Source organism: Ciconia boyciana, chromosome 5 (assembly GCF_034638445.1).
Source record: "Ciconia boyciana chromosome 5, ASM3463844v1, whole genome shotgun sequence".
Taxonomy (NCBI): Eukaryota; Metazoa; Chordata; class Aves; order Ciconiiformes; family Ciconiidae; genus Ciconia; species Ciconia boyciana.
Window position 1 is genome coordinate 26,997,475 of NC_132938.1, and position 25,627 is coordinate 27,023,101.

The window sequence follows — 25,627 nt, forward strand, 5'->3', positions numbered from 1 at the left end:
CGTACAGTCATCCTAGACCAAAACCCTGGTTACTTCATTTTGGTGCAGTCCTGCTGCAGAAGTGAGTCTGAACTTCTAACTTCCCCAGGTAAGAGAACTCGTACCTGTGGTGGATGCTTGTGCGAGGTGCCAGGCAGGATCGTATAGGAGAAATGACACACCAAAGGTCATCACAGATTTTACCATTTTCCCTTATTAAGAAGAATTTAAAGATTGCCCATAACAGCACCGATGTAACAGGAACAAAGTTTATGGGGAAAAAGTAGATTTCTGATGAGGTTATTATGGCTGATTTATTGGTTGATTATTGGAGTAATTTCAAGAAATGCCTTTTTTTTTTTTAAATAAAAAGTCTGGAAACAACTTAAAAGCCTGATCCAATTATGTGCTTGAGACTCTGAATAAAAGCTGAGGTTGAGACGGCTAAAACATTACGAGAGCATGGTGTACGGGAAGAGCGCTTTGCTGATTTCAACTGCAAATGAAAACCCAGCGCCATATCTGGGGCTATCCCTTTATTTTCGGCATTTCCAGTCCTGTAACTGGTGGTGTTTCAATGCAGTTAGAAATGTGAGTGTAGGTAAGATTTATTTTTTAAGTGGTCACGGAGTTTACAAGAATTAATCCCGTTCGGGGAATTAAACAAGTTTTTTTAAAAAACGAAACCAAAAAAGCTAGGAAGGGAACACGCGAGCAGCTCTCGCTCCCCAGAGGCAGGGATTCTTGCGAAGGTCCAGTCACGGCAACCCTTGGGAAACGCGTCTCGTACACACACGTGCCGTTGCCAAGGTGGGTCTCGGCATTTTGTTGTGGCTTCTTAATTACTTATGCGACTCTTGGAGAGTTTCTAGAGGGAAGGGCTCGGCCCGGCCCCTGGAACGGAACCCCGGCCTTGCCAGGCCCGGCCCAGCCCTGCCCGGCGGGACCCCCCGCCGCTGAGGCCGCCGCTGAGGCCGCCACCGCCGCCGCGCCTCGCACCGCGCCCTCGCGCCCGCCACGGCCCGAACCAATGCCCCCGGCCCGCAGGGGGGGCAGCTAGCGGGCAGCGCGGGCGGGCCGGGCAGCTGGGCAGGCGGACCCCCCGCCAGAGGAGAGAGGGTGGCGGCGTCCCTTGCCGAACCCAACGGTGCCCAGCCCCAGCGCGGCCCGGCAGGTGGGGCCGCGGGCGGGCGGGGCCGTGGGCGGGTGGGGCTGCGCCCCGGGCCGCGGCTCGGCTGGGCAGGGGCAGCCGCCCGCTGGCGGGTAAGGGTTAGCGGGGGCGGGCGGGGTCCGCCGGCGCGGCGGTCCTGGGGGTCCTGCTCCCCTGCCCGGCATGGGCGGGGGGTGGGCGGGTAACTGCAGCCGCGGGAGCGGGGCTCCAGCGCCCGGGCTGGCCCGGGGGAGCCCCGCGGGCCCGGCGGCAGCGTGGGGCAGGCCGCTGGTGGGGGCCGCCTCTCCCCGCAGCGCCCGGCGCCGCTATCCCCAGAGGGAGATGCGAGCGGGAGAAACCCTGTCAGGAAAAAAGGACCCTGGGGTTACTGCTGAGGGGAAGGGGTTTGGAAGTCGCCCCGTCCGCACCTGTATGGTTTGGGGGGCCTGGTTTTTAAGGCCTTGCAGCCCAGCCTGTCAACAAACCCTTTGCGTGTTCACACAAAGAAGTATCTTTTTTCTGTGTGACTGTACCGTGAGTTGGCGTGGACTGTTTCTCATAAATAAAGCCGAGCTGGGGAATGGTCTCGTGGCTGACTTTTTTCCTGACTTGCACTAATCTTCCCTCCGGCTTAGTTAACTGAAGCAGGGGACAGGAGAAGCTTTGCGATCCATTGAAGCTCTGTTCAGACAGTCTCAGCTGATATTAGAAAGCAGATGTGGTCATGTATACCCATAAGATTAGTAAGAAAAGAACTACAGTATGTGGCTGTCAAACATTTACTGTTGGTGTATGAGGAACCATGTCCATGCTCACAGAGCCGCTTTTCATCAATTCTTCTTAATGTGAATTAGTACTGGGTGGCCAGGCTGCCTGCAGTACCCGATACAACACAGAAGGGGTTTGAACTCCAGGTCCCTGTTAGATGCTGTCCTCGTTTCTGTGAAATCATACATGTCTTCTGGTCAAATTACTGCAAAACATCCTGAAAGCATTTATGATTTTTTTTTCGTTTCTAAGCACAAGAGTTTCAGTTTGGTTTAGGTAATCTGGTACTTTATTCTAGTGAAGAATAGTGCTTTCTCTTGATAGTGCTGCTTGTTCTGTTTCAATATGGCTTCATAAAATAAATTTATGTTTGCTCCATGGATCCATCAGTGCTGCATCTAATCCTAGGGATGTTGGGGCTTAACTCCCACCAGAAGCAGCTGTTTGTCTGAGGCCCAGGACCTCTGTAAAGAGACAGTACAAGTTGCTTCTGCAGGGTTAGCAGCTCTCAGTTTTGGGGAGCACATCCTGGCAAAGGAGAATGAGATGTGGCCTCCTCCAGATGAGTTGCCAGAATTCAGGCAGCAACGCTAGTCGGTTGTCTGGAGCATGCTGGGCAGGGCGGGCACTGACTTGTGCGGGTCTTGGAGAGGGGAGGAATGGGCTGACTGTCACCTGTGTTGGGGAAAGAGAGTTTGAACCGGGGAATGCTGGCTCAGCATGCGGCATTTCATGGCTGCCTGCTGGAGGAGTAACAGCTTGTGTTCCTCCTTTCCCCTCCAACCCTCTCTGCTGCCGTCCTCCTTCTCCACTATGTTTTGTGTGATGGGGCAGGAAAGGGGAGAGGAAAAAAGGATGCTGAGCAAGTATGTCTGACCCGGGGAGAAGAGGTATGTAATTTATCCTGAGGCATGTGGGGAGCACAGGGAAAAAGCTTGAGAATGGTTGTACTAAACTAAATTATGTAGCAAAAGAGAAGATAATTTCTGTTTGGTCAGAGTATCACCTTCTCTTTTGGATTTTTAGACCGCCAAAAAGAACAAATTCTCCTAGTCTGTGCTGTTAATCCTAAAATATCCAGAACTATTTGTCAGCACCAGATCCATGCTTAGCTTTCTGTGCTAAAGCTGCTAAATTCCTCACAGTTCTCTTGTATTATTCTTTCCCAGACAGGAAGACTAGGATTTTTTTTTTTTTTTTAAATCTTCCCTCTGTGACTAAATTTGTCTTGGCTTAGCCCTCTTCTGAAAGTTTAACCTAACTTTTAAGCCCCCAAGCATTGTCATAAATGCATGTTATAGCAACCAGAGCAAGTAGGGTAAATCCAAGCACTGTGATGGATATACTTTAAGTAGGTTTTATGTGGAACTTAAGCATATTTTTGGATTCAACTAACACTGGGGCTTTTTATTTTTCTTTTTCTTGAAGCCCAATTCCACCTCTGGGGAAGGTGATTTTTATTTTATTGTTTATGTAAGATATGTAGAAAATTTAAGAAATGCCCATGGGCTTATGGAGAGTTGGATAATATCTTCAGACAATGTTAGAATGGATTTCCTGCATTTAAAATTGTGCTGTTTAGGTAATACATTAAATACATTAACATTTAGGTGATCTCTACTATCCATTTTTAGGAACAGATATGCAGTTTAGTGGACAAGCATGTGGAATTCACTGCAACTCTTTTCAAGATAGTTCTTCTTTGGAAGAGATGATAGCTGCTTTGAAATTTCTGTAGTGTCTTTTTATTAAAGGAGAATTCCTAGTAAGAGATACTATTCTGTCTGCAGTAACAATGCTTCTTATTAGACATAGAGAATCAAATCTCTGCATATAGTCAGTTTAGGATCATTTATTGTAAAGCACTGGCCTCTTTGAAACAAGTAACCAGTCTTTGTAGCAGCATTAGTGAAAATGAATAAGGTAAGAAAACTATTATAAATACTTCTCTACTATATGTAAGATGATAGGCGTATAGAAGTATAGATGATACATGTATATATGTATTTGCAGGATTAGAGCCTAAAAAAGAAAATAAATTCTATTGAAAACCTGAAAAATAAGGGAAGAGTGTATTCTAGTGAAAGAAAACTTCATAATTCAATACAAACTTTGTTTTTTGCAGAGGCAGCAGGATTGTGACTTGCACTTACACAATCAGCAACTGGAAAAATGCCAGGTTCTAAAAGTAACTTGGTGTCTTTACATGAGGATGTTATAAATGACACTTCGGACCTGAGTGAAATGAAAATTTCAGATGAAAAAGGATGTGTTGAAAAAAGAACAATGACTCTGATTGAGAAGAATGGCTATCACGACTCCGTATACAGCAACGCAGCTAAGATTTTTCAAGGCATTCATACTGAAAAGTGTAAGGATAGAATATTGGTGCGGTATGGTGATGACTCAGTATCTCCCGTGCTGACTTTTAAAGACGAGTATTCCCAGCGTGTATCTTACGAACTGGCTTTCAATGCTCTAAAATGTAAGTACAAAACTTTTCCAAGAATTGCCAACAGAAATGATGCAGCAGAGGAAATATGGAAAAACAAAGTGTTTAGTTTCTGTCTGACAGCAGAGATCTGGGGAATTTTCTGTTAAACTACAGGTTACTACTAGACTACTCATATCTCTCAAATACTTAAATATATCTAAGTGTTAGCATTTTGTGAAATCAAGCATTTAAACTCTGTACTTTTTCATGTAAAGGAATTATACTTATTTGGAATTGCTACTGTTTGTGATTGCATTTCCCTCAATTTTCGTGGTGGTTTAAAATTTCAGCTTTTTCTTTGAGTGATTTGTAAGTTTTTCTTCCATAGAATCTTGTAGATTTCATAGTGTAACTTGTCAATATTTTCTTTTTTTGCAGATCAAGACCTTCTTGAAGAAATATTGTTAGATAGTTGTGTTTACCCGTGCCAGTCAATAGTAAGTAAACATTTTTGTGAGGAAATAAATTTTGTATTTTATGAGTTGATGTAATTAGAATCTTTTTTGAGGATTCTGCAACATTCTTCAAAACATTTGTTGTTTTGAAATATATGGTAGCCTGAGACTGAAATATTGCCATCCTTTTTAGTTAGTTGTCTAAAGCATCAATCTCCAAGGTACTAGATATGTTGTTTGCGAGATTCTTGTTGCACCTTACTGCTGGGAATCAAAATCTTCAAAGAAAGAAGGCAGGAGAGTAAACCATAATGCTTACTGCAGTGTAATACTTGCTCAGTGATTTTGTCCATGAGCCAGTCCATGTCTATGTGCTTTCCTTCCCTACTGTGGCCCCTTGTGAGCAGGGAAAAAAGTCATGTTCCCTTCCTGTCCCTGGGAGTTGGAAACATGGAGTGAACCCCATCAGACAAAAGAATGCATTGAATCCATGTTTCATTTCCTGGGAAAACTGTATTATATACAAAGATTGTGCTTGTACTGGCAAAATTTGGTCCAGTTTACTCTCTCAACGTGCTTTCCTGCTTTGACATGAAAAGAAAATCTAGAGCTGGCAGAGTAACTGCTATTCCTTCCAGTTTAGTCTTTGATGCCTTTGAAAATTACAAGATTAATTTGAACTGATGTTATTCGTGGAGATTGATGTGAGCAGGCAAATGATCTAACACATTTGATTTTTGGCTTGTTTTTGTAAGGAAGTAAAGACTTACATGGTAACATTTTGTGTTTGGTGGTATTTTTCTCATAACGTGAGTTTTCTAGCCAATTTTGGTCATATTTGTGAGAAGGTAAGAATTTTTGAAGGCGTAAGAACTGTAGCAATTTCATGAAAGACAAGAGTAACTGATGTGCTGTTAATTACTGTCCCTAAGAAGGAGATGCTCCCTGTTGTAAACATTTAGACATGGGAAGATTTTACGTATGTCCTAACTGCAGAATGGTTGTTATAACTGAGCTTATCGGTTGTTATATACCGAAGAATCCCACAACAGACAAATTGATAGATAAGAAGTTTTTGTTAGCTTAGCTATTCCAGGAACTACTTCATGAGGAGAAAATAATGTCAAACTTTAAATTCTGATAACATTAAAAGTTTTTAAGATACAGTCATTATCTGTGTGTATGGAGAATGTTTTTAATTTTGATAAGCTAAATAACTTTTGTGTATTTGAGTTTTTAAGAAATTCTTCAGTGTTTTAGTAACTCTCTATGAGGAATTACTTTCTTATTCTTACAAATAAGTGCTTCATTGGAGTTTTTAATGCCTCTTACATGGGAAACTGCTGGTTGATATGGATCTTTTTGCAGAAGTAAGGCATGCTTTGTGTCACTGTCACTTTCATATCCAGTTGCTTTTCTGTTGCAGCCAGATGAATTAACCAGCTTGCTTGTTGTGATGCTTTATGACCTACAAGACCGAAAGTTTCAAGCACGAGAGATTTTTCATGAAGAGGAACCTGTAGCAGAAGTTCGGAAAATAGAGCGTTATCTATACAGGTATATGTGCTAAGAACTTTTTTGTTGATAAATATTAGCAGAAATACAGATTTGTATAACCAGTGCCTTTTTTTTATAGTTGTCAATATTACAGATGTCTTTCAGCTTCAAATTTTGTGGGCTTTGTTTTTATTTTTAATGAAAATCTAGTTTGAAGGGAAACTTTCATATTCCTATAGGTAAGAAAAACACCGCTAACAAACCATTGTGGACTGTGGATTTGTGGATTATTTTGCTAGAAAAAGGTATCTTATTTTGGATACTTTGGAAACTTTTTTTGGAAACTTATTTTGGAAACTTTTTGCATATAATTTTAGAAAATAAATTAAATACTCAGTAAACATTCATAAATATGAGTGTAATAGAGTCAAGAGGTCATGGAATGGAATAATATCCATTTATTTAGCAATACTGCTATTATGGAACTTTGTTAAATATTTATTATTTTAAGTAATTAGAACAAAAAAAAGAGGATATGTAAAATAAACATTTTAAGTAGTGTTCAAGTATTTCTTTTATCAGTCTGTTGATGAACTCAACAGGCATTTGTTGGACAAAATTGTGTTGCTGCTGGATTTAGAATAGCCCAAAAAGTTCATGAATATCATAAGTGCAAGATATTCCTGGAAGGCAGTAAGTTGCTCACCAGCAATTTTTATTTGCTTTGAATTACCACGTATCAAGATTATGCATAAAGCTTGTGGGGAAAAAAAGACTGGAAATATTTCCTCTGAGATTTTCGCGTAATAATAATAAAACAGACTCCTGGTTGCCATCATACTTGTGTTGTTTCTGTACACATTTAGAGGTTAGCTTTCATCAAATGCTCATTCTGCACATATATGTATTTATATCTTCAAACATACAAAAAAATCTGGTGATTGTATTCCACAGATTGCAGTTCCAAAACATATTTGTGGTTTTCTTAGCTGTCTGAGAAAATTGACGTATTTGAGAGTCATCTGTCATAATTCTGGTCCCGTGTGCATTTAAGTAAAATAGTCTTAGCTATGTACCTTGCATCGACTGTTGTCTGCGGTAGAAAATGTCCTATAACTGTGTATTTTCTGTAGCAGCTTGCAAATGAGGCCTCACTTTTGGTTTTGGTTTCTGAGCAAGATAGTATTGTAATAGAAATATTGCGTGTTAATAGCTGGTGTAAACATTTATACAACTTACTAAACTTGTGATTATGTTTTTGTAGTTTTAGGACCAAATTGGCAGCTGCACTAGCAAGATGTCGCATCAAACATGATGCTCTTTCAATTGAATACATTCTACCAGAAACCATACGGAAGCAGGAACAAAGGGCTTCTGCTTTACCATTATGTGTTTGGATAAACACATTTAAAATTAGGTAAGGTCTTTAAAGTATCATCTAATATTGACGTTTTTACATATGAAGTGATATAGTTTGCTACAGACTTGTTTTAGAATTTCCAGGTTATATTATTAACAGTAAATTAAGTTTCTTATAGTAAATTCTGCTTAGTCCAGCAACATTTACTTATGTTTGTAGTTTTTAGATATTGCAGTAATGGTATTCATAAACTGTAACAAAGTTGTGAAACAGTTTTTCTTACTATTCTGTTGCTTGTGTGGGTCTTTCACCAAATAAAGGAGGAAATAAAGTTAGAAAAAACTATATGGGTGAGTAAACTCTGTGACGAAAAATAGAAAGAGAAAACTTCCTAAAAAGTGGGTGTATTACTGTAAGCCATAACATTGGGAAAGCGTGTTAAGATAGGTACAATAGTTAAACCTGGTGTTTATTCTGTAAGGATAGTGTAAACTTGAAATAAAAACACACTTTTTAAAATGCTTATATTTGGTGGGCTACTATATATGTAACACTGGCATTCCCAGTTCTGTGCTAACTGATACATGAACCATACCAGGTTATGCCGTTATCTATTTTGTTAGACAGGTAATCCATTTTATCATGTTTTCAATAATTCTTTTTTCAAGAATTCTTGTCTTGGACCAGTGTTCTGTGCTTAGGTTATAGGCTCTTCAAGATAGAGAAGGTGTCTTACTCTGGTTGTGATTTTGCAATCCTTAACTAAGACTGAGCTGAAAGCTGCTGTGTTGACCCTACATTTAATGTACCATATAAGCTTATGGCACTGTCTGAAACTGCATTTCAACAAACAAATCTTGGCGTATATACCTTTAAATCTTTATGATATTTGAATTGCAAACCTCAGCATTTATGCCTTTATTACACTTACACAAGGATTATTTCAGGTATCAGCCATTAAATTCAGTGGTGAGCTGGGCTAAATTGAAAACAGTTGAAAGAATTAAACTATTCTGGCAGTAAATTTGCTACAGTGTCTCCTGAGCACATGAACATTTATGTTTTGATGCTTTGAATCATCCTCTGGAGACACATACCTCTTTCTTAATTTATTTTATCAGACTTATTAACTTAGTTGTTTCAAACCAGAATTTATGTGCCTAAAAGAAAATGAATTCCCCTCCTGCATTAGGCAGTATTGCATTTTACATGTATATGTGCACACTAAAAAAATAAAAGGCAAAAATCCATATAATCAATGTGAACTATATTGCTTAAGTAACCATTGTATATTTAATACTCAGAGTTGTATGTTAACAGTCTTCAAGATGTTTTCCGAGATTTGAAGAAGAAGGGATTCACAAGAGTTGAAACTGTGTCAGACTTTGACCATTATACGTACTGTGTGGATCAACACTGCCATGATGTATTGGTTTTTCCTTCCTCTCTTAAAGAAGAACTGCTTAATTTAGATCTTTTTGCAGATTGTAAACTCTTACTGCAGGTGAGTTGATGTCACCCTTGAGTAATATGACCTGCAAACTAAAATAATGCTTTGCATTAGAATGAGGTCATGTATTGTGTGACTGTCCTATTAAATCAGTCAGGCAGCAACATACTCTCCTAAGGTTTTGGACGTTTTTAATAATCAGAAGATTAGAAACGGTTTCACTTACTAAATTTAGCATGCAAATGTTAATGCTTATAATTGATAGCTGCAATTAAATTAGTAGAATGTTTTAAATTTAATCTTAAAACTGTTGAAATAAACATCAAAAGTGGTCAAAGAGGCAGTCTCACTTCTGAAAATGTGAGGAAAGTTTCTATGTAACTCCATATGCAGTACCCCAGTTAGTAGATAATGGTATATTATAATATCTCTTCCTTTTCAACTGCATATTTGTGATGGGATGATGATGCTCTTTGTATTTTGTGCAGTGTGGTTCCTAAATCTCCATAAACCCCACTGGTCTTTTTCCTGACTTGCCATCATTAGCCTCTCCAGGCAAGATTAGTCAGAGGTTCCTGTTGTAGAGCGGTGGTTTGGAGTAACCGAGCAACAACACACAACTGCAAATTACCTGAAGTGTCTGATGATTCTTGAGTGCTTAGCAGAAACATTTCAAAGGGCATTTTCACTTGATGGTTAGCATTTTCTGGAAATTTTAGCCTCAAAATTTATTACCCAACTTACAAAGTAATTCAGTATTCAATATTCAATTTCAGTGTGATATTTTGAATAGAAGACTTACAGAAAAGAACTATACATGAGAGCCCCATAGGTCACGAGAACAAATTCTGAGTATTACTACTTAATATTCAAAGTGAGGAAACAGAACCCTCAAACACTCCATCTCTCTTTGGTGGGGTAGGGTGGTACTTGAATGCTGTAAATGGATACGTAGACACTGATGTGAACTTAAAGGTTTAGTGTCGTGTCCATCCGTGTCCCCCCCGTCCCGCCCTCCCCGTGTTTGCCAGATTTGGTGCAAAACATGGTATCTGTGGTCCGCATGTTCACTCTTTGCCTTTTAAAGTAATTTGATGGAGATAATGTTTGATAGATCTCTTTTCTCTTCATCACCTGTAGTATGAGATCATTTACTCTTGTTGAGAGGTCCCTGATTCAAATCTGCCTCTGTGTTGTTCAAATTTCAGCAAAATCTTGGTCTTTGATCTGTAAGGGCTTCATTTCTCCTATAATTATTGTCAAGAGCTATGTGAATAGTTTTGCATTTTCTCTGTTAAGCTGCCTCTGAGGATGAATTCTGCAGATTGTGGCCTATGTTTGTCTTTTCTGGAACTGGCTGTTGCTAAGAGTTCCTCCTTATGGGGATGATACGCACTTACATTCTTTTCACCTATAGATATTATGCTTTCTTACGCATTAGTTAGAATTAAATTATTTAAATTTAGTGAGTGACTTAATAAGATGTTTGGGTTTGTACTTTATTTAATCTTATATTAGCGGCTATCCCTGATTAGTTTTTTTCCTCCCTTCTTTCCTGTTTGTCATGAAAACAATGAAATACTTTCCTAATTTGGAAAATAAGGTTGGCATTCATAGAAACCAAATTAGTTGGTCATACTTAATTTTTGTATCATTATTTTCTAGGATAAGTCTCGCAGCCTTGCTGTACACTCTGCACAGGCACTGTTGAATACAGGTGACGACATGGTAGTGGCTCACGTAGGTTCCCATCTGACCATTGCCCATATGTCAGTGCTGACAAATCACAGCATGTCCAGAATTTTTGTTTGCGGTGTGACATCTTCAGCAAAAGCAGCAGAACTGAGGAACTTGTTCAGTCACATGGGATGTAAAAGTAGGTGTTAAAACAGTTGGTATGCATAAAATATTGTAATATGGGTGTTTGTGATATCTATAAATATGGCATAATTAATTCTATCAGAATTCAGAGATCCCTTGTTTGAGGACTTGGGGAGGGCAGTAACCACTTATTTTTTGTCACAAGGTGAACTGACAGCTCTTCAGCTACAATCAAGTTAATCAAAGGCTGCAGATTAACCGTGTCATAGATGCAGGCTCCTGAAATGTCAGGGTGAATTTTTCCATATAAGTAGTTACTGTATAGCAGTTGGTGTAGCTGATAGCTGGGAACTTTTAGGCCATTTATTTGGTGTCTTGGCTGTTGGTTTCAGTCTGATTTTTCAGCTGTTTGAGAGTGTTAATCCAAAAGCCATGCACTTGTCCTGTTTACTCAGAGGACAGATCAGAACAGAATGCACAAGACTCTGGAACCCCATGAGCAGTCTTTTCAGTGGAAGATGCTAAGGTCTACTAGTCCTTCAATCTATTTGAAATCAGTGGGGCATACTTTGGAGGATCTGGGTCTAGCAGGCTCTAGCTCTATGGAACTCTGTGTAACATCACTGTCCCTTTATCACATTAAAATTAGGCAGGCTTGCTTGCATGTAGAACTGTTGAGTTTTTCCCTTTTTTCCAGATATTCAGTTGTTACATGAAGACTTTACTGAGATTGGACCAACAGACCCAAGACTTCAAAAGGCAAAAGTTATTTTGCTGCTACCACAATGCTCTGGGCTGGGTGTTGGCAATCCAATAGACTTTATTTTAAATGAACACGGAGGTAACTTTTGATACAATAGCTAGCTCATGCTTTCTGGTAGAAATAGTATTCAAGTATTGTGGTCTGGACATCGTAGCTGCTTCAAGTAAATTGTATCATTTTATAAAAAAACCTTTCCTTATTTTAACTACTGTAAAACATATATTAAATAAATTGCATAATTCTGTGTGTCTGCTTCAAGCTGATAGTATGAAGTTGGAGGGTTATTCTGGGGAGCAGAGTGTATATAGCCTTTCTTTTAAAGTAAAAAGACAATAGGCAGAAAATTTATTTCAAGATACCAATGTGTATATAATTTTCCATTGATTGCATTCCTTTATCGACTGTTTGTATAAGTCTATTCACTGTACAATTTTCATTAAACAGCAGCAAATAAGAGGCAGTAGTAATTACAGATAAAGAGGGAAAGAATAATCATTTAGGCACTCCTTGGTGTTGTAATTTGTAAAACCTAACTTCCTACTGCACTAGTAATAACCAGGTCTGTTACCAAAGCATTTTCTGCAAACAACTGAATTTTAAGACACTAATACAAGTTGCAATAATAACTTTACAACTCTTTGCATTTAGATGCAGGATTGCTAAGAGACCTTTTCCAAGGATCTGTATCTGAGGATAAACTCAGTATTCTTGCTGAGAGGCAGCTTAATGAGTTGATGCATGCAATGAAATGTAAGTGTGCTAGCTCTCCAATTTTTGGGAAGACCTTGTGCTATCAATTCCATTGTACTATCACCAGTTTTTAGATAGTTAAAAATACACTGATTACTCTTAGTTAACAATAAGTGTGGAACCAAAATCCCTAAATGATGATCTCCTCGAGTCTGAAGGTGTTTCTGTGTCCTAGTATTCACCAGCCATTAATACAATAATCTTCAACATTATGTAGAGAACTAGCTTACTGGCTTAGTCATACTCTGCTTTGGAAAAGTTGTAAATGTAGTCTGACTCCATCTTCATGCTGCCACGTTCTTTCCCCCTCCTTTGGTAGCTGTGTGAAAAGACTGGATGCAGCTCTGAATTTGTGCTGAAACCTGCAGATATTTGAAAATATTTTAATTATTAAAAACCACTAGAGATTGAACACTGATGTGTGCAGGAGGATATATTTTATTGGTAAAAGTGATATCCAAGCATAATTTTTATGATGCTTTCAGTTCTTAATAAAACCACCATGTGTATGAAGAATTTAAACAGTGGAAAAATTTTGTTTGTTTGTTTTGTAGTTAACAAAGTACAAGCTATTGTTTACTGCACTTGTTCAGTTTACCCAGAAGAAAATGAACTAGTAGTGGAAAAAGCACTGCAATCTGGAGTGGAAGGAAATAAAGTACAACCATATAGGTATGGAATGAGTAGTTTTGTCTATGGAAAAATTGAAGTATACCTTTAAATTGTAGCATAATTCTTACCGTAGACTGATCTGTCTTGCATTAGGTTAACATTTAAAATATTTTTTTGCTGCCTCTCAGTACTCTCAGAACATCAAAAAGAATGGAATAAGTAGCATCCTCTTGACTTTTTCATCTAATATTTTTTGTTCCCGTCTGAAATTGAGATGGGAGGAAAGCATCGCTGGTTGGAAATAACATTGTGGTGAGCTTCTGATAGAGCTATTGCTGTCAGTATTCAGAGAATGAAGCTAGTTTAAGGTAAAATGGAGACTAGAAGTCAGGGAACTTGCTAGCATGCTCTCAGCTTCAGACCTAGAACAATCAATCAGTTCCAAAGGAAAAAGAAACCAAGTCTTAAAATGTGAGAATACTATAGAAGAATAAGAACCTCTGCTGTAGGATTGCTCATCCCTGTATTCAGATTAATGACTTCAGGGGGACAGGTTACAGTAAGAGAACATCCTGTGCAATCATAACAAATACAAATATAGATGATAAAAGTATGTGTTTGTGTATGCTTTATACTGTATACAACCTGTCAGCTGTCATCCCTGTCAGCTGGAGCAATTGTTAAAAGACTGATGGGTACTTTCTGGATTTTCCTTTCAGTCACAGTAGATAAATGCAAACAGTTGGCACTTGCTTGCACATAGATATAATAGTTGATTACAGGACGCAGGGTAAAAGAGTTTATGTTGCCAAAAGCACAGGAGAGTAATACTGTATTTTTAGATTTTATATTATCTTAGATGATGTTAATGACTTGGCCATCGTGGGGAAAGGTACTGTGGTTCAAGATATCATTCAGTATATTTAAATTTTGCATGATTAAAATGGTAAATGTTAACTGTGGCCAGTCCAAAGAATTTTAAAAAGAGGTATGTTAAGATACAGTACAACAAAATGCACCTTTCTTGCAAGTTACCAATAGAAAAGAGAAGCCTGCTTAAAATTTTATGCTAAATGGGATGAAATCAGGGTATGTCTTGCCAATGATGCTATGCTAGTCCAAAAGCATTTATGGACTCTTGCTGTAAACTGTGTTTTCCTTTAGGATTTGAAATTTTGTTAAGTCTGTCATGTCTTGACCTCTATGCAGCTATTACTCTATGGAGAGACCGAGAGGGACCTTGGAACATAATGGTCTCTGAATTATTTGAACACAAATAATACATAAAATCATGATACATATAACAGAATTTACATTAAAAAAATGCTGATTTTTTTTTCCCAGAGCTTTATTTTTTTCAGAAAAAAATTCCCCCTTGTCTAAAACACTCCTCTTCCTCCCAAACCAAAACAAAATCTATTCAGTGTTTTGCAGTAACACCATGAAACTTGTCATACCACCAAATTGTACTTTTACTTTCAAACAGAAGGCAATATCAGATGGTAAGAAAGGGAGAATAAAATTACATTAGGATTTTTGCAGACTGAAGACTGGTTGAACTTAACTTAATAAATGACGATTCCAAAATCAGTTCCTCCTTCACTGTCATGCGTGTATCATCTTGGATGTTTTCATGCCTCATTCTTGCTACAATAAAGCTGCTGGTAACCAGCATAAACAGAGCGATAATAGAACACCATAAATAAAACACACAGTGTGATTATGCTTGTCTTAAGATGAAAGCTCAAGCCATTTAAGATGCATGTACTACTTACAACAGTTCCTTGTACGCTTTCCTTAGAATTAATTAGGTAACTTATTTGACTAATAGAATGCAGGATAGAATGAAAAACTCTTGCAGTATTACTAGCCCCTGTGTTCACAGTAGTGGCTTTGAGAGGCAAGTTTTACTAATAAAACATCATGTGTGATCATCACAGATCTACTTAATATTAATTCCTTTTCCAAGAAAATTGAGGGCTTTCAGGAAACTCTTACAGAAAGTGTGCTTATGTATATTATATCTTTTAGAATTACTCTGCAGTGCTGGAGTGGTGCTGAACAAAACAAGGCTGTGCTGGAGTTTGGGGTCTCATAGAGCTGGTCTTAGGGCTGTGACATCGTAAAGGTGTCTAAGCTGAGCTTACCTTAAGGATATGACAAACAGTTTATAGCAAAGACTTTACCTTACAGAAGGGTATACATGGCGAACAGGTGTGTATAGAGGAGACACTAAACCATTCATGCATTTCCCTTCAGCCTATCAAATTTGAGTTAATTTCTGCATCAATTTTTAGGGCCAGACCATCTGTTAAAGGGATTCCTGGTAACAGTAATCTGTATACATCAATCAAAGTAAAGATTGTCACTTCTTTTGCATTGGATGACCAGATCTAAAAGCAAAAATCTCCTATGTGTCATAGGGCAATAGAATTTTATTTAGTAATGCAAGGAGGATGTAAGCATTGTATTCTGTTTTACCAAGTTCTGAGGGACATAAAAAAAAATTCAGATTATGGTGAAAACTTGGGAACAAACAGTTTTGCAGACTTCCCATTAGAAATGGACTAGCCAGCCAAATTAGGATATTGTTTACAACTATTGAATGCATTTCTCCATAACCATCTTTGAACAAAGCTCTGTCTCAAGAGGATCAATGGAGCATTGAGGAGGAGCTGTACCTTACAGTCCTCAGCAATGCGAAGAGAAGGGGGTAAAAATTGCATTAAGAGAATTTTGATAGTGGTTCTTCTGTACTGAAACAGCTTAGTACTAGTTTATCAGCCTTATGAGCAAATTCCTTGAGGCCTGTTTATAACAGCTAGGGATTACTGGAATACAGGCAGAACATGAGAAAAGGCTAGTTCTTCCTTCCTCATGGATGCATTGCAAAACTGTAAATTTGAAAAAACAGCACTCAATTATTACAAATAGGCAAATTTTTCTAACCCAAGATTTTTATCTTAGATATATTATTTATTATGAGCATATACTTAATAACTCAAAGTCAACACCTTTACAATTTCTGTGTACTGCTCAGTGTTTTCAGAGCATTCCCCAACTTCATGGACAACTTGATAAACCAGTAATTGCAGGCCTGAGAAAGAACAATGTTCATACATATTTATTATCTGGTGATTAATATACTTAATTATTGGAAAAAAATTAAATTGGAATTATTGGAAAAAATGAAAAAAGGAATTAATTCTAAAAAGATGAATTCTTATGTCTTTCTTGAATTGCAGGGTTTTTTTAAAATTAAGATAAAGCTCTATAAAAGTGTAATTGAAAGACATTACTTTTAATATATCCTTGTTTATTTCCTTTTATATCCTTAAACATTATCTTCTGGTCATTTGTTTACTTTTTACAGGCTTATTCCTCCTGTTTTTTCTACATGCTCCAATTCAAAGGCTTCCACTGAAATTTTTTTCAAAATGGAGCCATCAGAAATTTCCAGTGGCTGTTTTCTAGCTATTCTGGCAAGAGAGGTAAGGTAAGAAAATTACCATTTAAAAATGCTTCACAGAAAAAGAATATTGCCATTTTCCACAAAAGAATATATGAAATGGAACATTTAAGAAATTTCCTGGCTCTTCTTTAGTTGTCTTAAAAAGACCAGGGAATAGGTGAGCAGTTGAAACGTGCAACTCCTAGAGTTATGAAACTCTAGGAGCACAGCTCCTACCTGAGCACAGCTTTCCAACATGTGCCTTCTCGTCTGGAGCTGTTTGTGATCAGAGCAGTGTCTTGATCTAAGTCAGTGCTAGGAACATTTAAAGGAAATATACTGTTGCTGTCACACCTTGAAATGAAGTACACAGCTTGATTAGACTCACTCCTGTTTAGTAAAGTTATTTGTTATGTCTGCATGTGTCACCAAGATTTGCCAGTATCCAAGCAGACAGTGTCACCAGTAGGGATTAAGACTTCACTGTAATTTGAATAAAACAGGTATGAGTATGTTTCCTTCCAAAACTAAGGCATATGCAAATCTGGCTTGAAAGGCAGGGGACTTTTGCTGAGTAAATGGAAAAGTCTCGGCATGATTCCTGAAGAAAGGCCTTAAAGGGCTAGTTTGCATCTCTGAGCATCAACATTTTCCTCTCGTGTCTGAGAAAGGTAGGACTTTTTTCACAAAAAGAGGAAGGGAGGAGCTAACTAGAATTTCATTGAAAATTAAAGATATGAGATCTTATTTGGTTATTTGTACCTCTTTCTGTCATACTGCAATTACAATGCTTGAAAGAAGCTTGTGTCTTGGGGAGAATTAGAAGAGGAAGATTTTATTAGAGAATCACACATGAAAAGCCTTTCAAGTTATCTATTATTGACCTCTTTTCAGTGTAGAATATTTTCCAAACTGACTCCCTGAGCTAGGAAGTTTTAGTTAATCATGCTGTGTACATCTGTCTACCATATTCTCTCCCTCCAGAGAAAGAAACACTTTTGTTTCCATTACTTGATTTGAGTAATTTTTGAGTCAAATTCTAATACACAGAACCAATTGGTCCCAGTTGCATCAATGGCCAGTTTTTAGGTAACTCTGGAAATGAGCATTTTCTGTGAGGCATAAAATGTGTACTAAGCAGCATAATTTCAACTGAAATTTCTGGTTTTCAGGTACCTACCCCTCTTCTTGGCTTGCTGTAAATAGTTTCTTCCCCATTGCTTCTCTTTACATATTTGGATATTGACCTGGTTCCTAGTTAATCTAGTTTGAGAGTTCCTTGCTTATGTATTACGAGCAAGGATTTTCATTATCATGAAAATTATGCATGTTTAATGTTATTGATAATATTTCTGTATTTTAGTAATTATTTCTGATCCACACACGTACATATATATGCTATTACAGATAACATTACAGAGGAAGTCAGTGTGGGGGTTGTGTACTACCAAGTCCAGAATTCAGTTTCCGCTGTTCAGGCCTGTAGAGGGCAAAGTCTCTGAAGAGCAAATGCTCAGATACCACTTGTCACAACAGTCACGTTCTTAATTTCTTGAATAAATAGTTTGGTTAGCATTTATCACATGTGACAAGTCTTTCTGCTAGATTCTGCTGTAGTTTTCTCGTGGAATAAATTCTGAGGAATCTGGGATTAAAGTATTGAGTTTGCAGCTGTCTGTTGTGGCTTAGATTTATTGTTGTTTCCTTTGAAATTTTCAGACAGATTCTTCTGAAAATGTGTCTGTTAAAGACATTTTGGCTCGTGCTGCAGCAAAAGGACTACTAGATGGCATTGTTCCAGAAAAATCAAAGGAAGGGGAGAAAAAGCAACCAAAAGTAACACAACGTAGAAGGAATATTACTGGTGGTGGTATAGAGCCAAAGATTGCAGAGCTCCTTCACCATCAAACTGTATCTAATATTAAGGCTGATGTTTCCACGTCTAAAGCAGTCAGTAACATACAACAAAGGAATGTGAACCGAACAAACGGCTGTGTTCAGCTGAAGAAATCTGTCAGCCCCGTTACAGACACAGCTCTGCCTAGAGTGCTGAAGCACACATCTCATTTGTCACCTATGGGCAAGGTGTATGAAAGACAGACACTTGCTAGGAAGGCACGTGCAGAACATAAAAGGGTTGTATTGAAGCCTGTGGAAATTGTTTTGCCTCCAGTGATAACACCACATGTAAGTCCACAAGGAAACAAACCCAGGATATCAACTCATCCTTGCTTTTGTGGCTGGACTGGAGCCAAGGGTTCGAGTCGTAGGATACTTCCACCACCTCTGTCTACAGCGATCAAGCCAACTGTGCTTAGCCGTCCTCCACCATAGCTGTAAGAATCTTCAAACTTTTCCCTACCTTTATACAGAAGGTAAAGATTCCTGTATATATTCATCCATACACTTAGATTACAGTATATCTTTATGCAGGATAATCTTGCTGTGGGAAAGAGATACATTATGGGATATTTGTATGGAAATATCCATCTTAGATAGACATTTTGAACTGGTAATCACACTTTAAAGCAAATGCAGCTCAGCTGTATAAGGCTGATAGACCGTGGGGGGAGTGAGGTGAAAAAACTATAGCTTCTTGCTGTACACTTTGAAGTGACAAGTTAAAGCATACATTTCCCCCCACCCCGTGACCCGCATAGATCTGTAGGAATACTCTATCTCAAATGGAATTTTTTAAAGTGAGACTGCATTTTGTAAGTGGTTATTTTTCTTTACAAGTGCTAGATACCGTTTTTGTGAGTTACCATTCAGACTGTGACACATGGCAACTAAGCCTTGCACAGTAAGCCAGTTAGTTCACCTTTCTTTCTAAAACTAGATGTGTACTTTTGTACAGGCAACTGGCCAAGTACCCTAAAGCTCATGCACAGGCTTTCTAGTACTTACTCTCTTGGTTTCTACTCGGGTGTGCTTCAAAATACTAACAATGAAAACTAGATAAAATATCTCATGCTAAAAATACTGAATTGTCATGTCAGACTATGTCATGCTTTTCACCAACTTTCTTAACCCAAGCAGTTCTTAGTTAAAAAGACCTGCTACTGTCAAATTAAGTTATTTTTATAAATGTTACTGCTAGTCAGCTGAATACATAGTAGTTTGTCTTTCTTTGGAAACAGCTGTGGGCTTCTAACCTGCTCCCTCTTGCTAGCAAATATAAAATAAAATAACTGTAAAATATCTACAATTGTCTTATAATCTGAGCAGAGGATAAAAGGGACACACAGAGATCCTTTTAACAAGAATCTGATTTAGTATTAAATATGGACAGTATAAAGAAGGAAGATGGTAAACTGACAGAATGACTGTAAGAGGAACCTCAAGAATTGTATTTGTTTAGGTTACACTGCTGTAGAAATGAAACAAAGACAGCATAGCAATATAGAAGGGCAGAGGCAGCTGTGGCCCTGAAAAGGAGTTTTCTTCTAGGAGAACATTTAAGATATTTGGGAAGAATGTTGCCAGTAGTGTTGACAATATGGTATGGAATCTTAACCTATTTGATGTGTAACTGAGTCTGGATTTAGACCCATCCAGAGAAAATGTTTTAACATCTCTATTTTTTTCTTCACCCACACCAGTCAATGTAGCTGGATCAGCACTACCTTTAGAAGAAAGGATGTGAATGATACTACACCAGCAGCGTAGACAGCGGGCTCTTGTTCATCAGATAAATATCGTTGCTTCACTGAATCAGTGAAAATTTATTTTAGCATTTTCATCTCAGCCACCTGTCCTATTCAAAGGCATCACTCACCTGCTGTATATCCCTGTGAGTAACTCGTGCTCCTTACCTGCTCCAATAAAAAGATGAACTCTGCTCTTGTTTCTGAACAAACTTGTAAGAATAGATCTAGACTTGTGTGCATGCAATGTACAGAACTGAAAAAAAAAATTAAAAAATCCCTATTTTATTTCAAAACGATCTTGGAGGAGGAGAGATTCTACATGTTAGATAAAAGGAACGGACAGTAAGGAGATTTGTTTTTTTTCAATATGGTCGTTAAATGCTTAAAATAAGAGATTCTGCAGTTAGAGAACTAAACTGTTTTTTTAAAATCAAAATCTGTATCATTCATTTATTAAACATAATTAAAATGACTTCTAAATTAACATACATGTGTCTGACAATAGAATTTCTGGGCTACTTACATAAGACGCATCGTGATGTCCCACACTCAGCCTCATCTTGCTTTCAGGAGCTTGAGTCTTTGACATGGTATGGAGGCTAAACCAGTTAGAATCTTGATGTCTTACCAAGAATATCAAAGAGCTGGTAGTGAAGAATTTGATTCTGCAGGTCACCAGCTTGCTTTGTATGCACTGAACATCACACGGTGGCAACATCTGGGGCTGACTTAGATGGCTTGTAGGTAGAAGCCTGTATGCTCAGTTAAACACTCGATGACTTTTTACAGTAAAGCTGTATCTTAATGTAACTAATTGTCTTTAATCCAGTTATGTATTTGTAATTTTCAACTAGAAGCTGTTGATTCAGCTTTCCAGATGCAAAAGTGTCCATTGTGCTGCTATTGCCTCTAAACAACCAGTATGTTTTTCCCTCCCCTCAACCACAATTTGGAACAAAAGAAATAATTTCCCAGTTTCATGGACCAGTAACAGTTGAGACAATCATTTTATGCAGCTAAATTTATTCTCAGAACAGATTACATTTAAATGTGGAGAAGTGGTCAACAGCAGGGAAAATTGTCCTTTTTGGTGTCAATCAGGTGCTTTATGTAAGACTGAGCTCTGCTAATAAACAGTGGGTGTGTTTCCTTCTTTCTTACTGCTGTTAAAATAAATCAAACCTGCTTTCACTGACTGTACAGCACAAGCTTTAGCAATGTATTAATTAACCTGCCTAAGAAAGGAGTAATGGGGTTAATGGTAGTGCTGAAAGGCTGAGCCCATATTAGCTGTTGAAATGAGAAAGTTCTCTTTTCCATGGGTGATTTGCTAACAATTTTAGATCCCTAGTTAAATCATCTATGAAATGCTTGATAAAATTAAAAGAAAAGGGATGTAGAACTCTTAGTGACACAGAACTGGCATAAGCTATTAGATACTCCACAGCTTTTCTTCCTCTGTCACGAAAGGGTATATTGTTTCAATAGGTACAGGTGACTCTGCACACAAAGTATACGACTACGAGCTCATTTTACTGTGAATGGATTCTCTGCCCTTCCATGCAATTTTTGTTATTCCCGTTTAACCACCCTGTAGGTGGCCTCCGTAGCCTTCCATCTCCCACACCCCCTTGCTCCCCTTCAAATGAACTGCTAAGTGGCTTAAATAAAACCTACAGCCAGCACTGCAGATTTCAAAAGAAAGGCTTTTATCTCTAGTCGTTGACTGTGAATATAAATCTCCTTGCTTCTGCAAGGGAGCATATTAATGACTTGACTGACATGTGATACTCACCTCTAACTTACTACTTGCATTGAAAAAATTAAGAAAGTAGCTTTGCTTTACATGATTTTTCTACAGACTTCAATAAAAATGTGACTACAAATAATTACAAAGCCTGCCTTTTTTGAGGCAACCTACAGTATACGGTGTGGAGAATGTTAGAAGCGCACATCCAGTAAAGACAATACATCAACATAATAATGCAGGATATTTCAGTAAAAATAGAATAAATAAAATAAAAATATTTTAAGCCGTATTTAACAGGTTAATTTAAAATATGGCATCAGACATACAAGGCATAGTGAACATGGCTGCCTGCCTACAGAATCACTAGGTATTATAAAAAAATGCATAGATAACTGAAGGGTCACTATAACGTCAACTAAAGCAGTGGCAGTTGCTCAAACACACATACCCTGTACATACTTTTTTGGCCATGGTAAAAAAAGAGTGTCTTATTATAGTGTTTAACAACAGATAACTGGCTTTGCAATATTAGGCTCTGATTCTGCAAACGCCTGGGTGTATATTTAATCTTTTGGAGAATAAGGAGCTCTACTGAAGCAAAAAGGCCACATATAGTCAGACCATTAAGCACACTACTTACATATTTGCAAAGTCAACAACATTTTCTTAACAGACACAAAACTCTTAAAACGTATATTGGCAAGTGACCTACGGCTTTTCATCTTTCACCTTTCTATCTTCTCCTCAGCCCTTCCTGCAATTGCACACTTTGCTACTGAAAGCTAACCAGATGTTCACGGCCTTGACAACACCAACATAGAAGAACCTTTACACTGCTGTTTGCTAAGTGTTGCTTTAGTTTAAAGAGAGTCCGGATCTCTCTTGGGGAGAATCAGCACTGTGCAGATGCAACTACAAAATTTAATTATACTGTTTAAAATTAACTGTTTTAGAACAGTTGCAAATCCCAAATCCTGGCGTTTCCAGCCAGAACTTTAAAAAGACACTGTCCAAGTATTTTCTGTAATTTAAAATAAAATAAAGTCAAAGTTTGAATCACTAGCACGATGATGAATAAGGAACCTTTTCTCTCTTAACTTCACGATCCTACCTAAAGGTACATTGTTAGCTGCCACGTTTTGATAGCAGTCATGATAGGAAGTGAGTTTTTACATTGCTCCTAGCAGACGCCACTGGGATCAATGCTAGAAACTAAACAAGCATGTATGCAAGCTGCCGTCTCCATGCTTTGAGATCTGGCTTCGTGGTCAGTTTAAACCCCTGGTACTGCGGAAGGGGGTGGGTTTGTCTGTGTCCCCTCGTCTCCGGTTCTCCCTGCCTACTTGGCATAAGCAGCTTCTCTTCCAGCTGTACAAGCAATGGAGCTGGTGCAAAGGAGGCAGCAGGAATGTGAGCCTTGCGAGGGAAACAATTGCTTCAGTGCAGAATCACGGTCATAAAGAGATTTGAGATAGGTGGAGGATCAGCTCTTCCGTGGGTATTCTAGAGAGCTAAATTTAATTACAATAGTTGCATAGCTAGCCTTCACCTGACACTTGCTCATACATCACGCTGAGTTTAGTTTAATGTTTTTTCTGCATTTTTCAATGCAGAAATTTCTTGACTCATCGTTCTTTTCCCCTTGTGTTCCTTAGTTGCTTTGCCCAGGTGTTACCGTTAATTTCTTTAAAAAAGGAAATAAAAAGAAAATAGTTTGTTTATAACAGTCTCTTGCATAGTAAAATAAAAGAAGAGTTCTTGTAATAACGGCCTTGCCCATGTTCTTTTAAAATTACAGTATGACCAGATTTGCAGACCTGGGAGACAGTTACAGTTTGGAACATATCTATAAACAGAGGCAAAACATTTTTAATGCTAGCTAAAAATATCTTTAATGTTCCATTTCCAAAATTTGTACCAATCGGCAGGTATAGACAGAAGATGGCAAAGGGAGAGACTCAAGATGCATAACTGCATCTGAAAATTAGCCTGAGGTACAATTTGAAGGGGCAATAACTGGGCTGACTTTGTCAGGGTCTGCAGTAGTGTGTAAATCAAAGCAATTAGATGAAGCCTTCAGAGCAAAAGCACTGAAATCAAATTGTATCACCTGAAGCACTATCCTGTTAGAAAACAACTCGCTTCTTACTTTGTCACAAGAGCATTAAAAGAAATTTCATGGAATTTTGTAAATAACAAGAAACATGATTGTTCTTTTTGTGGCACGTTAAGTATTCAGCAACAAACTCTGAGGGGAAGGGGGAATTGTGCAACCAGACGCTGAACTGAACATTTCATCAGACACTTGTATGGAAAAGGTATGGAATATTTTAGTCTCTGTAAGAGTTGTAAGACAATAAAATTACTGACTAGTTCTTTCTTACTCCTGATTGGTTTGAGCCCTGCGGGAAACAAATGGTATTTCTGATGAATTAATGACAGATTTAGGAGAATAAATTTAACAGCCAACAGTTGCATTTGTATGTTTAAAGCTGAAAAGCTTCAGTGGATCACCCTGCAACTCAGTTACTGAAAACACTTCTGGATTTTTCAGCATTTGTTTGGTATTAAACACGATTCTTCTCTAAGACCATAATGTATAACCAGGAGATGAAATAATGACACCATGATTCAAAAGCATGTCAGGGAGATGTTAAAGTGGTTGCTAGACCAATGCTGACAAACAATTCCAAACTAACAGGTGCAGTTCTGTAAAAAATAAAACTTGGTATTTAATCTACAGTAATTCAATGGTAGCTAATACTTGGTACCTACTCCAGTGTTGAAAACAGAGCAAACTGCTGTAGGATTTAAGATTGGTTTGTGACAAATCCAGCTCAAGACGGTGAAACTATCAACTCGGGCATCATTCACTCCAAGGACTTTTGCATGAGTTCACTGGGAGGGACGTGGCCATATTCTTTTTTGTGTGAGTTTAGGTAATGTTCATGTATTTACAACCAAACAGACCTTCCATTGCTCATGATGTAGCTCACTGACAGCAAAAAAATTATTCATGCTTCTTTTCATATCACACGATGGTGGCAAGAACGAGAGAACATGCTTGTCTAACATTGTTTGGATAAGGGTAAATTCTCTGAAGACAAAGCATCAGCAATTTGAAATGGAAGGCCAGACACCGTCAGTTCATTTTCCTTAGGGTAGCTACTGTTATCTTCAGTTAAACGTTAGGAGAATCTTCTCTCTTACGCAGCTATGGCATCTCGGTGACAGGGCGTTTCTGTTTCAAAGTGTCAATGAGTGACAACACTCCTCTTTTTACGTTAGTTGTAACTCTTCTAGTCACCGAGTCTGCAGGAGGTGGGGGCGGTCGAACTTTCTGTGAAGGAGGTCTGGCTACTAAGCACTTCTGATACCGTAACTGCAACAAAGCAAAAGCATTCTGCAATCCTTACTGTATCCAATACTTTCACAGAGCATTTTAAATACACTTTTAATACTTTCTCATTAAATATAGTCCAACTTCCATTTTGGCCGGGACAAACAACCCAGCTGAAGTTAATGGGACATTGGTCTGTCAATCTGTGGGCAGAACCTGCTCATTAGCACACGACAGATACTAAATCATACGAACAGCCCTTTGAAAACTGAAAAATAAGTTTTCTGGGTTCAGCTATGCTTGAACAAGGATTATTGTCACTGGATTGTATAACACAAGTCCGAGCAAAATGTTTTTCCAGCATTAGATAACTGGTGTCGTGAAAGAACAGATTTCT

The 25,627-nt window shown here is 38.2% G+C and overlaps 2 protein-coding genes across 22 annotated transcripts in view; one reads left to right on the plus strand and one right to left on the minus strand.

The window, feature by feature from the left end:
- Positions 1 to 4,069: 4,069 nt before the first annotated feature.
- On the plus strand, positions 4,070 to 18,824 carry NSUN7 (NOP2/Sun RNA methyltransferase family member 7). Its single transcript, XM_072862381.1, has 11 exons — positions 4,070 to 4,382; positions 4,770 to 4,828; positions 6,213 to 6,343; positions 7,548 to 7,700; positions 8,964 to 9,147; positions 10,759 to 10,969; positions 11,612 to 11,755; positions 12,326 to 12,427; positions 12,982 to 13,099; positions 16,413 to 16,530; positions 18,210 to 18,824. The coding sequence occupies exons 1-11, from the start codon at positions 4,070 to 4,072 to the stop codon at positions 18,822 to 18,824; spliced, it is 2,148 nt and encodes a 715-aa protein (XP_072718482.1).
- Positions 18,825 to 21,146: 2,322 nt separating this feature from the next.
- APBB2 (amyloid beta precursor protein binding family B member 2) overlaps positions 21,147 to 25,627 on the minus strand; it is a 200,235-nt gene continuing 195,754 nt past the window's right edge. For all 21 annotated transcript variants that reach the window (XM_072861648.1, XM_072861652.1, XM_072861654.1 and 18 more), the window contains one exon: positions 21,147 to 25,272. In XM_072861648.1, coding sequence (XP_072717749.1) covers positions 25,105 to 25,272 — 168 coding nt within the window. In that variant the 3' untranslated portion in view covers positions 21,147 to 25,104. The remainder of the gene's footprint in view (positions 25,273 to 25,627) is intronic.

What these genes read in the sequence shown, in the direction of transcription:
- NSUN7 (XM_072862381.1), top strand. Translation starts at nt 4,070, where the DNA reads ATGCCAGGTTCTAAAAGTAACTTGGTGTCTTTACATGAGGATGTTATA. An exon ending in GTTGATGCATGCAATGAAAT is followed by an intron (nt 12,428 to 12,981) that starts GTAAGTGTGCTA and finishes TTTGTTTTGTAG; the next exon opens with TTAACAAAGTACAAGCTATT. An exon ending in TAGCTATTCTGGCAAGAGAG is followed by an intron (nt 16,531 to 18,209) that starts GTAAGGTAAGAA and finishes TGAAATTTTCAG; the next exon opens with ACAGATTCTTCTGAAAATGT.